This window comes from Malania oleifera, chromosome 2, assembly GCF_029873635.1.
Source record: "Malania oleifera isolate guangnan ecotype guangnan chromosome 2, ASM2987363v1, whole genome shotgun sequence".
Classification (NCBI taxonomy): Eukaryota; Viridiplantae; Streptophyta; class Magnoliopsida; order Santalales; family Ximeniaceae; genus Malania; species Malania oleifera.
In genome coordinates, this window is record NC_080418.1 from 29485633 (window position 1) to 29502435 (window position 16803).

Below are 16803 nucleotides of genomic sequence, written 5' to 3' on the forward strand. Positions count from 1 at the left end.
GAGGAAGAGATCAAGGAAGAAGAGATAAACTGATGAGGGACTGACTTTGATAAGCTAGGTTGCCTGTGACTGGCATTTATTATTATTGGATAACTTCTGTGATCAATATTGGTATGATTTGGGTCCCTCAAATCTGGTGGGTGACATTTTCTATGTGTTAGCAACTCCTTTATAAGGTGTGAGGTATTCCTGTTTTTGAGGATGATAGGATGGCTTAAGATCATCAAAGCACTAGTCTTGAAAGGGATGTGTAGTTTGCCTACTCCTATCTACCCTAGAAATGAGGTGAGAAGGACATCAAAGCTCAACAATTGATGATTAATATGACTTTCTCATTGTATGATCCAGGTGAGCATGAAGATAGATTGGATGGTGGCAAGAGCAAGATGAGAGAAGGCTAATGTATATTAACCAATTTCAGCGTTCCATAAATTATGATGTAAAAGGGTTGAGAATGTGTCTTTTGAATTAGTAACAATAGTGATGCAGAACAGAGTCAAAGATCTGCAGCCATGGGAGAATGTAGGAGACAGAGGGGAAGAAGAAGGAAGAGATGAAAAAGGAGATACAAAGGGGGGGTGCGTTGCGTACGCTTTAAATTCAAATTCATCAATAATTACCACTCCATCATGGCTTTCGCACACTATTTATAAGAAAGCCTCTAATTCACATACACTTATAAAATACAAAAACAGACCAAATATACACAAATATTACAAACAAGCCCCCAAATACACATAATCATATACTTATTAAACTTAATGCCCAATTAATTATTAAGTAAACCCAACAATCCCTTGACCTAGTTCTTCTAATTAATTCTTCAACAAGGATCTTCCCACGGTCATGCTTCTTGTCCAACATCAAATCTCCCCCAATTAGAAAATATTCAGCCTAGAATTTTGAAATGTTGGAGGATCAGAAGTAAGAAGCAAACTTGGCCTCAATGAAAGTCGGTGCTTGAGTGATACAAGAAACTATGTTCCATTGGCAGCATCATAGACTTGAATTGGGAACTGGCATCAATGAACACATCAAGAATGCCAAACTCAACTATAGGAATGTTTGAAAGACTTTGGACGTCTTCAAACACATGCATTTCCTTGCCTGTAGTGTCTTCAAGTTGAGCAACTCCAGCAGATTCTCTGTCTTGGTAAAACGGACTTCAAAATGATCTTCTTACCATTATAGTGGAAGACGTGAGTTCTCAGATCCCTGAGTCACACCCAAATCATCCAATTGAGAACCAAGGAGTACATGGCCAAAATTCATGGGTATGGTATCACACCAAACATTAGCAAAATAATCATCCATATGAATTGGACCCAAACATCTTTCACAAGCATGTCGAGTAGAATTATCAAACCTAATATATCTCATAAGGCTCTAGGTGAGGTTCTAGATGAAGTTTGCATACTATTGGCCCCATTTATAGAAACCACATTCATAGGGCATCTTCCATCAGTGGTGATTTTGCAAACATTTTTATTCATACTTGAAAAAGAATGAAAAGGCTTGAAATTGTGCCCAAAGTATGACAAATGCCATTCCTTTTCCCAATAATTAGTCACCATCTTGCTGAGTGTGTCTGTGTGTGTGTGTGTATACACATAACCAAATGCCCTCAACACTTTTCCAACAAGCCAGACTTGAATTCACAAGTAGTCTTCATTCTCGTGCTCAAACAAAACAAGTTCACTCAGAAAACTCACAAAATGCAGCAATAAAACCCAATTTTTTAGACTGGCACTGACAATTTCTTTCATTTCGAATCAAAATATAGCACTTGCTTGTGATATTTCGTGTCCACAATCAAAATATCATGGAGAAAACCCAAAATATCATGGCTGGAGCAATTTTTTACAAGTCTAGCAGTTACATAATATTCCAGCAACTTTTCTCACAGCAACTCTGGAAAGGGTCCTCTGGTCATGAGATTTCAAGCGAAGATTGATCAGGTGGTGGGGATTACAATGTTGGCGGTGTTGTGCAGAAAGAATCCAAGGAAACTAGAAATTTAAGAGGGCTGACGGCTCAGTAATCTTCTGCCGACGCGTGAGACCACACGCATGGTAGGATGCCAATGAAATTTTGCAGGTAGGCTTTTCAGTGGTGTCTGTTTATAATGGTGGTAGTGGTGTTGCAAGATGATGTCCAGAAATTAGGGTTTCAAAATCAGGGACACAACTGTAATTTTGGAAAATTTGCAGAACAGTGCAAGTGCACTGGTTTTTGGTTTCTACAGGATTTTGACGACTGCAAAGGGAAAGATAGATGGCTGAACTGAATAGAAAAAGAGGATGATTGAGTGAGAGGGAAAGAGAACGAAGAAACAGAACGAGAGAGAATTAAGAGAAGAAAAAGGAGAAGATGATGAAGAGGGGATTGAGTCAGAACAGAGTGAAAAAAGAACAGAGCCATAACAGAAATTAGAAATTGGAAGAGAGTTGGAGAAGAACAAAAAAGGGAGGAGGGAAGAAAGAGGAAGAATGACAGAAAGGAAAATGGGAGACTGAAAAATTGAAGAATGGAAATCGTGGTTGGGCTCTGATACTAAATGATGCAGTACATCATCAAAGATCTGCAGCTATTGGAGAATGTAGGGGAGGTAGAGGGGAAGAAGAAGAAGAAGAGAGGAAGAAGAAGATATGCGCATGCGTTGGGGGGGGGGGGGGGGGCATACATTTTATAACAAAGCCTTGAATACATGAAATTGCACATATACCCTTAAAACTAAATAAAATTACAAACATATCCCAAAAGATGCACAAATATTACAAACAAACCCGCAAATACACAATCCTATACTAATTAAACTAAACACACAATTAATTATTAATTATTAATTAAAACAAACAATCCCCTGACCCAATTGTTTTGAATTATTCTCCAGCAATGATCTTCCCATTGTCTTGCTTCTTATTCAACATCAAATAGCCTTCTTTTGATTTATTTTTATCTTGGGTCTTATTTGAAGACTCATTGTCCTCTTTCTTTTTGTAATTCTAACTCCATGTTCTTACCAGTTAACTTTTATAAACTAAAAAGCTAGGCCCTCCAATATTACTATAGATTAGAGAAGCAGACTCCACTAAAGCTGCCTGATGGATATGCCCACAAAGAAGCAAAGAAAACAATTGTTTCCCAAAGCATATGTGAAGCCAAAAAGCAACAATGAAAGATAATAAAAATATAAAATTGCCATAATCAAAAATAGAGATTAATATAATAAATATGAAAATATAAATCAAAATGCAGACACAATCGTCCAGTAGGGCTTCCATTACATGCTCGAATTAACTGCATAGCAAACAAGTTCACCATGGAGTCTCTACAGGTGAGAGCACAAATGCCATTAACTTATTTCCTTAAAACAATATAGTCCAGCTTAAGATCACACACCTTCCAATATTTTTCTATATTACAGACTGCAAACTAAATCTCAACACATCAAGACGTAAAGCAATCTACCCCATGAAAAGCAGGCCATTTGGGAATTAAACGTGTGATAGTACTTCAACAGTTAGCTAAAAATCTAAGAAAAATGAACATAATTGATTTGATTACAATATATGGAATTTGAAACAGTGATCTATACACCAGCAAAACAAGTTACTCACAAGAGCTTTCCACCATGCTTGCAGATGACACATGTGTTATGGTCAGCATCTGTTTGAATATCGGATGAAAATAGCTTTTGCTGCTTATCATTGTCACATTTTGCAGCAAATCCAATGCTACCATGCGCTTCAAGTGCCCCTCTATCCTAAAGCAATAAATCAGAAAAATAACTTTCTTCAAAGATTGATCACTCATCCGAATATATGTAAAATAGCATACAATATGTGTTTAAACAAGCTACTTCACCCAACATTACTATTAAATATCAAAGGAAAGTACAAGCTCTATTTTTCTTATAACAGCGAAAAGAACTCTTAATGATCTGAATCAAAGAAAATGCAAATAAAATCATGGCATGAAATAAGCAAAAGCCCATTGAAATAATCATAAAGCCTTGCAGAAACGACAGTTAAGACGATATTTCCATGAGTTGAGAATCAACCAGCAGATCTACACATATTGCCTATTGGACAAGTTTTTATAATTAAACACGATTTTCAGCATCATTTTGAGCCTTAGAACACCATTAAAAACACAGATGGTTTTCCAGAAAGTTGCAATTCTTTCAACCTCACTTTGAGCCTAGTTCTGGGAAACATTTCACTTTAAATAGTTGTGGAGCTATTATCAAGCAAAAATCACATTATTTCTTATGCAATACATAATTCTAAAGTTATTTTGGCACTTTATAAGGCAATTATCCAGTACAAAACAATAATTTTGTTTGATAGCATGAATTTGAGGCCTCAGATTGGACTTGTATGAATTTGATCCAAGGCCAATGCAATTTTCTATTGGATGTTTTCCAAATCCAAGGTTGAACCCAAAGATCCAGAAATAAGGCTAGCAGTCCTCCAAACAACTGAAAGCTTAGGGCCCGTTTAGTTGTGGAAAACAGTTTCCATTTCCTATTTCTAGTTTTCCAAAGCATTACAAAGAATCTAGCTCACTGTTCAGTTTTATGACACTTGTATAAAAAACATGAGAATGATAAATGTTTTGGAGCTATTCACTGGCGAAAAAAAAAATAGTTTCATTTTCCATTTCCAATTTCTTCAAATGATTACCAAAGTGTCCACCTTGTTTTCCGATTTTCTAAATTAGTATGAGAAAGTTGAAGAACCTATTTTTATTGTTTTCTGGATTTTTTGTTTCTTATATAATTTCTGGAAATTATGAAAATAGTGTGTGAATTTGTAATTATTTGGAAATCTATAAATGAAAAATAAAAATGGTTTTCTGCAACTAAACAAATACTTTACCATTTTAACACAAATCTTGGAAATCTGAATAATAAGCTGGCATATTTTAATTCTTTTGGACAACTAAACAAATTAAAAATTAATTCCAAAACTAAACAGGCCCCTATGTTTTCCAAGAAGTCATTTTTCATGAAAAATATTTCTGGCTGTCAGGTAATTTCATGCAAAACAAACTGAAAACATATACTCTGTTGCATAGTTGTTAGAATCTTACGATTTGTTATTCGATTCATGCCATTTGAATCAATTTCACGCCAGATCAATACGAATCTTACTAGCAAATCTAAAATCAACTGAATAATTGCCAAATCTATCGATTCACCTCATAAATCTAGCAAATCAATCCAAATCTATCAATTCACACTATTCTAGAGCTATCGTATCCTGATATGTCTATCAGGTTTAAAATCCCATTACCCTTTTTTTTAACACATTTACCTTCCTTTCCTCGTCTAAAACATTTTTTTGTGGTAAAAAAAGAGGAGAAAACATAACTTTCAGGCTTATGTTGCCTACACAAAATCATTCTTCACTACTGGAGTATAGTGCTCTGCCATTTGAGGAGGGGCAGAACACACATTGGCTAAGACTTTACTCATGATTTATTATGTTGTTAAGATTTAATAGTTAGTTTTTTTAGTATTTTTTTCAATTATTATCATTTTTTTTAAGTTAATTATTTTTTATTTTTCATTCAGGGAAGAATAATACATGAAATCTTTTTTTTAAAATTGTTGATAAGACATCAACAGGCTCAGTTTTTTACTATTTTTCTTGATTCCTTCCCTTAAACAGCATAACCTTTATTTTTTTATTAATATTTCTAGACTCATTCCCTTACTTTACATTTTTTTAGGGAAAGCATACATGAAATATGATTTTTTTTTATTGCCAAAATGTAAATGCATTGTACTATTTTGCTTATTGTTTGTATATCAATAAATGCATGTCATATAGAATTGATTTTGGAAATCCTTATTCAATCTAACGATTCGATTTGACTCTTGATTCTCAGTTCTCAATTCCCAGAGTTGGAATCTCGATTCACAATTTGAATCTTAAATTTGACAAAGCAAGTCATTCATGGTAATCCTGTGAGAACCAAAATCCAAATGAAAGCTTGAATCTTAAAAGGGACTTTAGCCTAACACACAACTTTATCAAAATGGAATTAACTGGGATTTAGAGATTTTGTAATGTTAGCCTTAGAAGCTACATGATCCTAATTGTCGTATTTTGATGATAACAACCCATTAGTGGCTCCAAGTCACTAACCTTTGCATATCAAGTTATGATAGATACAAGTGGCGAAATTCATGAAGATATAAGTCAAATTGTAAAGATCAAGTAGACACTCACATGGTAGATCTCAAGCACATCCGATGGATTAAGTGTAAATTCATATGTAATGGGGAGTGTTTGGGATAGAATTGTTGTAACCCTTGTAATACTGTTTCACGCAAGCTCATTGAGCAAGAGTTGAGCAATTTGCATATGCATACTAGTCCATTAAGCATATAGGATATCATTCAATCATTCAAATGAAAAATAAGTTTTTTCATAGTTTCATACTTAAGATTTTTCAAAGACAAAACCATGATTTATATGACAATATCCTATATTCAAATTTTAGTTATTATGGAACAAGGGTTAAATGGTCCAAGTGTTGTACACTTTAATATACTTGGTCCCGGTTGGGTTCCTAAAATACAAGAAAATCAAGATTTTGAAGAAACAAGGAAAACCGTCACCAGTTTTCCATAGGTACATCGACGATTTCAGGCAGAAGCTAATCAAGAAAATAGCCTGAAGAAAATCGCCCACGGTTTGAGAAAACCATCAACGTTTTGTGTCAGGATTCACAACCCAACAGCTATAAATGGCTAGTTTTCATAATATAAAATTGTTATTATGTCCAACAACCATAAAACGCCCAGTACTCAATTTTGCCTATAAATACAAAGCTTCTAGTATGAATCTAAGCACTTGATAATTAGTGAATATCATCTACAAGCACTTTGCATTTTAGTTCCATCATTTTAGTGCTCACTATCTTTCTTGCTCTCTAAACTTATATGTAATTCATCACTTGAGAGATTAGTGTGAGGATTTTTTTTGTGTTGTGATTAGCTCATTCAAGGAGCATCATCTACTTCAACAACACCTTCATATCTTCTTCAAGTTGTAAAGGGTTATTGGTGAACCTTGCTTTAAAGCTCTTTGTGAGCAAGAAGGGACTTGTTCCCTTGGTGGTGTAAAGGCTTCTCCGTCCTTAAAGAGTACATATAGTGGATTTGGAATTCTTGAGTGTGTCTCAAGGCGTGGACGTAGGCAAGGGGTCAAACCATGTTAACATCATTTGCTAAGCTTCTCTTCCTTACACTCTTTTATTTACATTTTGTGCATAGTTTATTTTACATATATTGTGGTCTAATCATTTGTATCTTGCAAAATTTTTCATTTTGTAGAGAAAAGTAAAAATCCGCAAAAGAGTCTATTCACCCCTCCCCCCTTCTAGACTCGATTCTAGGGCAAACATGTAAGATGGACAAAAAAAGAATTTGAAGAGAAAGACCCCAAAGAGTCCCCAATCCAAAGCCTCGCATCCCCCCACCTATTAGTATTGAAAAAATTCAAGACACCCAATGGTAATCTCATCTACCACTCTCACATTAAGACTCCTTGAAAAATGGAAGTCCCAAAACACAACCCATTTCGAAAGAAGAGAATTCTAAAATTGGCACATTATGGAAGGAAAATAGTCTATACAATCGGGGCACTAAAAATTCCAATAAAGTCTCACCCACCCAAATATCCTCACAACAACAAACCCTTTCACTAATGTCAACAGTGAAACAAATGAGGAGAAAAATATATAGAGAGACTTTTGAAGCAAATTTCCAAGTGCTCGAATGAGTAACAATGTTGCTCCCTGTAGTATCCCAGCCATTCCTACGAATATCATAGCACCTTTTAATTACCTTGTGTCAAAAGTTATGACTCCAAGAGGAATCTCCATAAACATTTTCTTATTAAGGATATGTTCTTAGAAACCACATTACTGAGCCCCAGTACCCCCTCTAATTTTAATCTTCTGACCAACTCCCAACTAACAAGGTGAATCCCTTTTGTCCTCCCCATAACCAAACCACAATAAATCTCTAATAAGCTTCTCCAAGCTCCCACCTACTTTCATTAAAAAGAGTTAAAAAATAAATAAATGGAAATATTAGAAAGGAAGCACTAGTGAGATTCCATGCCTTAATCTTTTCCCTACCCTTTCAATCACCGAGTCCTAGAAAGCAACCGACAAAGGGTTATCCCCAAAAAGAAGGCCAAGATAAGAGATGGGCGAAGCCAACATATCACACCCCGCTAGAGATCTAAAGCCCTCTCCCTATTACCCAAACTAACACCAACTAAGCCACTCTCAAACAAATTTAATTTCAACCTAGAATCTCAAAAATGCTAAGCAAGGTAAAGACCCTAAGAAATTTCTCAATATTGTTTTCTAAGAAGAAAATAGTATCATTTGCAAACATAGTAGTCAAAGGCGCAAGGCACACCAAGGTGCAATGGGTACTTGGAGCCGAGGCGCGAGGGGAAGACACGCCTCACGAAGGTAAGGCACACAATTATTAAAATTGTATACAATGCCTATTTGGTGGGTAATTGATATAGTAGTATTAGAATTTAAAATGCCAAAATATTCAATACGAAAAACATTAATGCATAGAAATTATGACAAAAATTTAAGATTTAAGACCTATTATCCTAAATGCAAAAGGAATGTACAATATATTTCAGAAAAATGTATAGTTTGTACACTGCATTTCCAAACAAAACAGCAGCTAAATTCAGTAACAAATGTTATATATTAATTACAAACTTGCATTAAACTACATAATTAATTACTTATTATATAATATTAACTTAGTGGCTTCATGCAAGTTAGTCTATAATTTGCCAAAAGCAGAACAGCCTGCCAGCCACCAGCAGGCGGCAGCAGCAAAAATGCTGAGCCCTGACACGAAGAAGAAAAACTGAAAAAGAGGAAGAAGCAGAAGAAGACGACGAAGAAGAAGAATACGACTAACTAGTTTGAAGCAGCCTGACAACTCACGAATACTGGCGATGATGAATCACTGGCTCGAGGACAAATGCTGTGCTGATTCGAAGGCTCAAACCTTGAAAACAAAGGGCTCCCGGTGGTTCAAAGGCTTGAAGACAAAAGGCTCCTGCTGGTCTGAAGGCTCAAAGACGAAGGGCTCCTGTTGATTCCGAGGCTCGAAAACGAAGGGCTGCTGCAGGTTTGAAGGCTCAAAGGTGAACGGCTCCTGCTGGTTTGAGTCGAAGGCTCAAAGACGAAGGGCTAAAGCTGGTTCAAAAGCTTGGCTCTGGAGTCTGGCTGTGTTTTCCTTTGTAACAAGTTTTTAAAAAAGAATAATAATAAGAAGGTTAAAAGGTCAAAAATTTCAAGGCACAGCTCACTGCGCCTAGAGCCTTAGTGCGATTTATTGCGCCTAGCTGTACCTCTTAAAGGTCACCTTGCCTCAACTCTAATGAGGCGCTAGCCTCATCACCCCACTGCGCCTCGCACCTAGGCGCACTTTTTACTGCTATGTTTGCAAATTGCAAGCAAGACACCTCACCTCCTCCGTACCAACTACCAAACCCCTACTCACAACTAGATGTTGGGCTTGAAGCACAAGCATGCTCAAACCATCCACTCAGTGTGAAATGTGAACAAGAAAGGAGATGATAGAGCCCCTTGTCTTAGACCCTTGGAAGCCCCAAATTAGGCTGGCTGGCTGTTGACAATCACTAATATTGGCTAAACTAGGACAACATCTAATCCACTTACGAAAAAAGGCCCATGACCCATTTAACCATCATCTTATCCAAGAAACGATAATTGACCATGTCAAAAGCTTTCTCAAAGTCTATTTTAAAGTCTATGCATGTGTTCTTTACAAAAGAAAAACCCTCTAATTAGAGATCCTTGGAAATTTCAATAAACAGCTTGATCTCAAATGAATAAAGTGTGATGTCACCCAAACAATGATCTGATAGTTGTTATGAGGCACAGGATGGTCCCCAAGGGCACAAAGTTTGATCAACAAATGGAATGCCATTGCTTGAAGAAAATTGTCTTGAGAAAATTCTCCCTTCAATGTTGGCGCAGTCTCCTTCCTGTTTTTTTCTGTAGAAGAGAAGGGTTCTTTATATAAAGAGTGCTTAGGCCCTAGGGATTTTAAATCCGTAGGACTACGCATGGTGTTGATGTGTGTCCACTATCTTCAGCACAAGCCTAGTGGTCAAAAGGTCCTACAGGCTTAATTTTTAACACGACAATAATCCTTATCTTAGGTTAAACCAGTATATTCATTCAACCCAAATAATTTTTAACATGGGTTGGGCCTACATGACAAGAGAAGAGAAACTAGTGAACTGGATAAGAAGTTAAAGAAGTTCTAAATTAACTAAAGCTTTCCTTTTTTTCCCCAATTTCTGATCCGGGAGGTCAAGAAGTTTGATTAGGTGGGGGCAAAAGTTAACAAATTTTCAGCATTCAATCATTTGCAATGAAGAGGCTTTAAAGGGGGATTTTCTTAACTAGCCTTTGTCTATTTTTCTCTTTCTGTAGTCTCTTGTTAGGTTTTTTTTCCTCTTGAGGACTTCTTGTCCTCCTATAGTTTGCAATTTCTTTTCTTCTCTCTTACCCCATGTTTGGGAGCTTGGAATTGGGACCTTAGATTTGGATTTGTGTGGATTTGAATGAAATCAATACAAAATTATATTGAATTTCATCCAACTCCATACAAATCCAAATCTGAGGCCTGAAATCCATATCCCCAAACACAAGCTCAATACATATCTTCTATCATCAAAAACATATAATAACACCAACAAATAAGCCTTTTATCCCAACTACTGACATCCATATCCCCAAACACAAGCTCAATATATTTCTTCCATCATCAAAAAATATAATAACAACAACAACAACAACTAAGCTTTTATCCCAACTACGTTGATTGTTAGACTAAGCATTTTGTTTACATGAATATGAATTTTGAGTTATTAAAAAGGTCGAGTAAAAAGTCTTCCTTAGGAAGTTGTGACTATAATCTGCCAGCATTCCAGCTGCAGAGTTGCTCCTAGGTGGTATTTTTGTTAGTAGTCTCACTGAAGTCACTATCAGCTAAGAAAATTAATCGTAATAGTTTAAATTTAATGAATGAAGACGTGAATTATGATACAAATTATAAGACCATTTCATATTTGATTCAAAAAATCTTTAAGAAAAATGGACAACCTTCCCCCAATAAGCTCATTTCTTTGGTGATCGACGCTTCTGATTCCTCCACTACCCAATCACAATACACCAAATCATAGGATAATGCACTCTTCCTTCATTTTCTAGAGGATATTAGCTGCTTTCTTGGCAAAAAGATGGAAGGACCTCATTGCACTTTAATATGATACCAATAATTGGTCACCAGGACCAAGAGGCACATAACACAAAGCCTGTTCTAATAAATATAAAAATGAGAAGAAAAATAAGTTCATCTATAGATTAGGAACACTCTTATGCTCTGACTTGTACACCCAGGCCAAAAAATCCAATTGATAGATGTGTTTTATGACCCAAATTAAAGTGTGACAAACACTAAGACAACGTGCTAAGAAAGAAAAGCTGGAAGCACAGCGCAGCATGGGTAAATCCCTGAAAAGGCAGGGTAGGGGATGAAAAGAAAACAAACCGTAGAAAAAGAGGAATCATGAATTTGCTGGTCAAGCTCTTTAGCAGAATGGCAAAGATCCTGCTTCGAGAAATCACTGAGTAACCTACAAAATATTAGTGGCAGTTGAAATTTCTATCTGCATGGAGACAAACAAATAAAAGCGATAATTCTAATAAAAATACTTTCCTCCATTCAGCAATTTACAAAACATACATTGGATAGAACATTTTATCCTATTACAAACAACCATACCAACCATTATACATTTTTATTTCTTAAATATATTTATTTTTCTATCCAAAAAAATAAAATATAATACATCTGCCATCTTACATCATACATAAAGTAATAGTAGTTCAGCAATCATTAAAAAGTTGGGAATACACCACTCAATTGCATACCAAGTGAATTATAATCTGGGTAAGTCTAGTCAAGTTGAGTGAAAATCATTTTTTTATTAAGCATAAAAGGGAACCGTGGTTCCATATTTGCAACACACTCAAACACTCGCAGAGATATTTAATTATGAACAATATGAATCAATTAACATTCACCGAGAACAACAAAATCACCACTTGGTAGAAATTTCAGTTTTTTCAACAAAATGGAATGTGCACTTTTTTTTCCCCACAAGTGAACAGAAATGGAACACGCGATATCAATTTAATTATGTGTTTAACAACTACTTTGAGTTTGGAAATGCTTAGGAGATAATGGGGCAATATAGTTGACTAGTTTATTCAAGAGAATTATAAGCACTAAGAAAATTTCAAACAAAATGGAAGAAAAGCACTTCAGCACTTCCTATACATTAAAAACATTAGAAGTATACTATTATCATGGAAATTAGAACTGAAAATCAATAAGTAAAGTTTTTCTTAGAGTGGTCGTCACTTTGGCACAAAGCAATTAAAAGTAAATTTAGCATGCAGGAATAGGTGGGATGTTCACTTGGGGTTTTCATGTGAAAGTCCCTGGAAGATATTTCACAATTATTTCCTCTTTTTATTCCATACACTAATTTTATTGTGGGAAATGGGTACCACATTCAGTTTTGGGAAGACATTTGAGTTGGTGACTATTCACTTCGCACATCTTTTCCTTGTTTGTATAGTGTCCTCTTTGCGCAATGGATCAGTTTCTTCATTCATTATTTCAAACAGGGAGGGGTTCTCTTGGATCTCCATTTTCACAGCCTCTAAACAATAGGGAGGTGTTGGAGCTCACCTCCTTATTAAACTTGTTGGAGGGTAGTCTTCTTTCCTCTAGGAGAGACTGCTGTTCCTGGATTCTTGATTGAAGTAATCTTGTAAGCACTTTTTTTTTAGCAATAAACCAGTAAAAACATGTCTGTCTCACTTCATAATTCTGTCTAGAAGGCTAAAGTCCCCTCAAAAATTAGAGAAAAAAAAAAAAAAATTAGAAACATAACTAAAAACTAGAAACTAGCAACCTGTTTAGTTAACATATAAAACTAACATAAATTTAAAAATTAATTAAAAATGCTCATTTTCATCTTTAAATCAAATAATATTATTAAAATATTATTAAAATAATAAAATTACAAATAATACACATTTAAAAAATTACTATAATAAAAATAAATTTATTATAATTATTTTACTTAATTTTTCTACTTTCAAATTTTACTTCACAATAAAAATTTTATTGAACATGATAATTGAAAAATAGTGAAAGTATTTTGTAATTGGCTTTATTATTATTTTTTGGAATTAATTTTGATTTTAATTTAAAAGTGCATAAATAAATAATTTAATCCAAAAAAACCTATTTCTAGATATTACAACTGAAAACCATAAAATCTGGATTTTTTGTTTTTTAAACATTTGAAAACCGGAAACAGATCAGAAAACTGACAACATAAACAAACACATTTTTATAATCTGTTTTTCCACTGTGGAGAAAAAGAAACCGAAAACAGAAAACAGCAACGATACCAAACAGACCCTAAGGTTTTTATTTAGTTGGTTGTTCTTAGTAGAGTTAACACTAGCAATCTATAGCTAGAGGTCTCTTAAGACTTTATTTCTAGATGTTTGTTCTCATTTTCAAAGTTCAGAATCTGTTTCTTACTTGTTCCTTCGTTGGTCCTTCTCATGGACATGGAATAATCTTTTCGGTGGCTCATTTGGAGAGAGTTGGATGTGTCCAGAATCGATGGAGGATTTTTTAGCTACATCATTTTTAGATTTTGGCCTTTTGGGAAGTGTAAAGATGGTTTAGCATCATGTAGGTGTGCGACTTTTGCAGTTTTCTGATAGATTTAGTTGGAGCAGAATGCCCAAATTTTTAATGGAAAGATGTCTTCGAGTATGCTTAGGATGGGATTTAGTATCAGGCCACCTTGTTGGATTTGCAGCAGGATGATTCAAAAGGAGTTTCTATTTCAGATTTACAGCATGATTGACTGGCAGTGCTGTTTTGATTTTTGATATTTTTCTAGTTTTTGTTCTTTTCTCTTCTAAGAAGGATTTCTTATGCTCCTTCCTGTACTTCTTGTTCTCCTTAACAAAATCTATTATTTTCAATCAAAAAAATATTAAATAAAGACTAGGGCCAGGACCAGGAGCAAGGTGATGGAGAACAACCAATGAAAATTTTAGATGTTTAAATTTGTAGCTAGGTTTTTTATTTTAATTTGTTAAAATTCTAGTTATTTTATAAGTTTAGTCAATTTAAAGTTTATTTGTGTATTTTAAGAACTTTGGGGTTGTCGCTGTGTGACCTAGAGGTCACGGGTTCAAGGTGTGGAAACAGTCTCTTGCAAAAATGCAAGGTCTCTCTCTCTCTCTATTTAGTTAATTTATGTTTTTGTGTATTTTAAGTACTTCGGGATTATTTTTTCAATTTCTCTTATTCTAGTAGGGTTGTTTCATTAATATTTGTTAATTGTGATGCTAAAGTACGAAACAATCAGCTATCAAGCAGTCCTCTCTCTGCTTCTCCTCTTCTTTCTGTCTCTTCCTCAATTCCCTATGTTTCTATTTCTTTACTGTCCTACATCAGTTTGGTACTGTCCTACATTAACTTGGTCTCCGAGCATACCACGATCCCCACACAGGGAATTGTTTATCATCTCAAACTTTTCACAAAATTACAGATGTGCAGTCGTGCCCCTCAAATTCAAATCCTAATTTCCAGACAACATTTCACATCATCCCCCCCCCCCCCCCCAAAAAAGCGCAAAATACCATCCCCCACAATTTCATCTTCACCTGACAAGGGATGTGGCCCCACGTGCCACCAGAAGGTGTTCCAACCAACCACCCTTCAAAATACCATACTTTCTCAAATTTTCTTGACGCACCACCACCATCTACCAGCCAGAAGTACTTTGCCAGAGGAGCCTCACCAGAGGGGCACATGCTCCACGCACCAAGGCATGTGAGAGAAACTGCCAGAGTCTTCTCCTGCTTCCATATTCACAAGAAATTGTTTCCAACCATGATGTTTTGGTTTTTTTTTTTTTTTTTTACTTGAGATTTTGAAGCTAAATTGAGGAAACGTAAGACTTTTATTCGCTGCATTTTGTAGACTTTTATTTTGTGGAAACTTGATATACTGGGATATTAGTTTGAGAATTTGGGCCATCAATGCAAGTTTCAATGTTTTCAAGGATGAATTAGTCCACCAACCCTTTGAGATTTGAGACTCAGCTGCAATACCTTGAGATTTCCTGCAACAAACTACTTTTCCTTCACATTTCAATGTTGGTTTGAAGAAATCCATCTTTGATTGTTTAATAAATATTTTTGGTGGATAAATTCAGCATGCCAGAACCCTTTTCCAAGTTTATAAGTGGAGTTTTCTTCAAGCATCTGCAGAAGTGAAAATTTTGAAGAATCTCAAAACTACAAATTCAGTGCAAGCCTGCAAGGACCTTTTGGTAACGCTTTATGAACTTACACTAGTTGAACTCCACAGAAATTGATTTAATGTTGTTCATCTATTTGCTACTGGTTTGAATTTGCATTGGTCCGTATCTTCTCTCCAGTTAAAAAAAAATGATGACTTATTTCACTTTCACATATCTAGTTCCCACCTAGTTGGAAACTCTCAAAATTGACAAAACCTAGGTGTCCTTTGATTTTGATGGGTGTTCAGGTCCTCGGCATTTCCTACATTGGTTGGATGACGGGGAGAATTATTTTAAGTGGTATGCATTGTGTGACTGCCAAAGTATCTACTTAGCTAAATCAAAATTTCTCGGTTTAGCAAAGCAATATTGGCAAAAAGTGAAAGAGATGTACTATCGTGAAGAACATTATGTTACCACATGGTCTGAAAACATTTTGAGAGAGAAGTATGCCCCACATTCTTACAAGGAGCAATTAGGGGACCAGTAGTGTAATCTTAAGCAACTTTGTTTTCTTGTCACCGATTATTACCTTAAATTTAGAGATATAATTTATTGGTTTTCTTGTATTGAGGAGCCTATAGTGGCGTTTATGTTCAAGAAAGAGTAAGGGTTGAAATCAGAAAGCACATGATTTCGCAGATTTGTAAACATCCCCCTACTCTATCTGAGGCTTACCACATGGCTTTGGAAGCTGAGATATTTCCCCAGTTACAAAAGCCCAAGATTCTGACCAGAATTTAAGAGCCAGGGAGTTTAACAATTGGGATTCAAATAGTGGCAAGGCTCAGAAAGTTTCAAATTGCAATATTTGCAGTCAAAAGGATCAGTTCAAGGAGCAGTGCAGTCCACATATTGTTTCTAATGGTACGAAGGGTACAGACAAAAGAGGAGGCATTACACTAATTCTAAGCAAGGGCCTCAGGCCATGCAGGTGGAAAGAGGTTCAAGGGGTGCTAATGGCACTAGATGGGATGTCAAGAGAGCTTTCTGAAATTGTGGAAGAACACAGGTGGAGCAAGAGTTTTAGACAGTTGGAAGACAGCCTAAGGAGCGAATAGGGCAACAGTTTGCATTCTGAGGTAGTGCATACTACTGCATAGATCCAGGGACAGCAAGAATGACAAGGGGCATAATAAGGTTGAGGATATGAAGATGTATGAGCATCATCCAGCAAGGCAGGGCGGGATCGGTAAAGAAGGCAATCTAGTTAACAACCAAATGAATTCTAACCTAGGAAGCACTGATAGCAACACAAGACACAAATACAACACGACACTGACACAACAATACA

General features: G+C 35.6%; 1 protein-coding gene across 4 annotated transcripts in view; it reads right to left on the bottom strand.

Annotated features, from left to right (window-relative positions):
- LOC131149042 (helicase protein MOM1) overlaps nt 1–16803 on the bottom strand; it is a 102051-nt gene that overhangs the window by 73332 nt on the left and 11916 nt on the right. For all 4 annotated transcript variants that reach the window (XM_058099086.1, XM_058099083.1, XM_058099085.1 and 1 more), the window contains exons 4-5: nt 11651–11735; nt 3621–3766 (exon numbers count right to left, since the gene is read on the bottom strand). In XM_058099086.1, coding sequence (XP_057955069.1) covers nt 3621–3766; nt 11651–11735 — 231 coding nt within the window. The remainder of the gene's footprint in view (nt 1–3620; nt 3767–11650; nt 11736–16803) is intronic.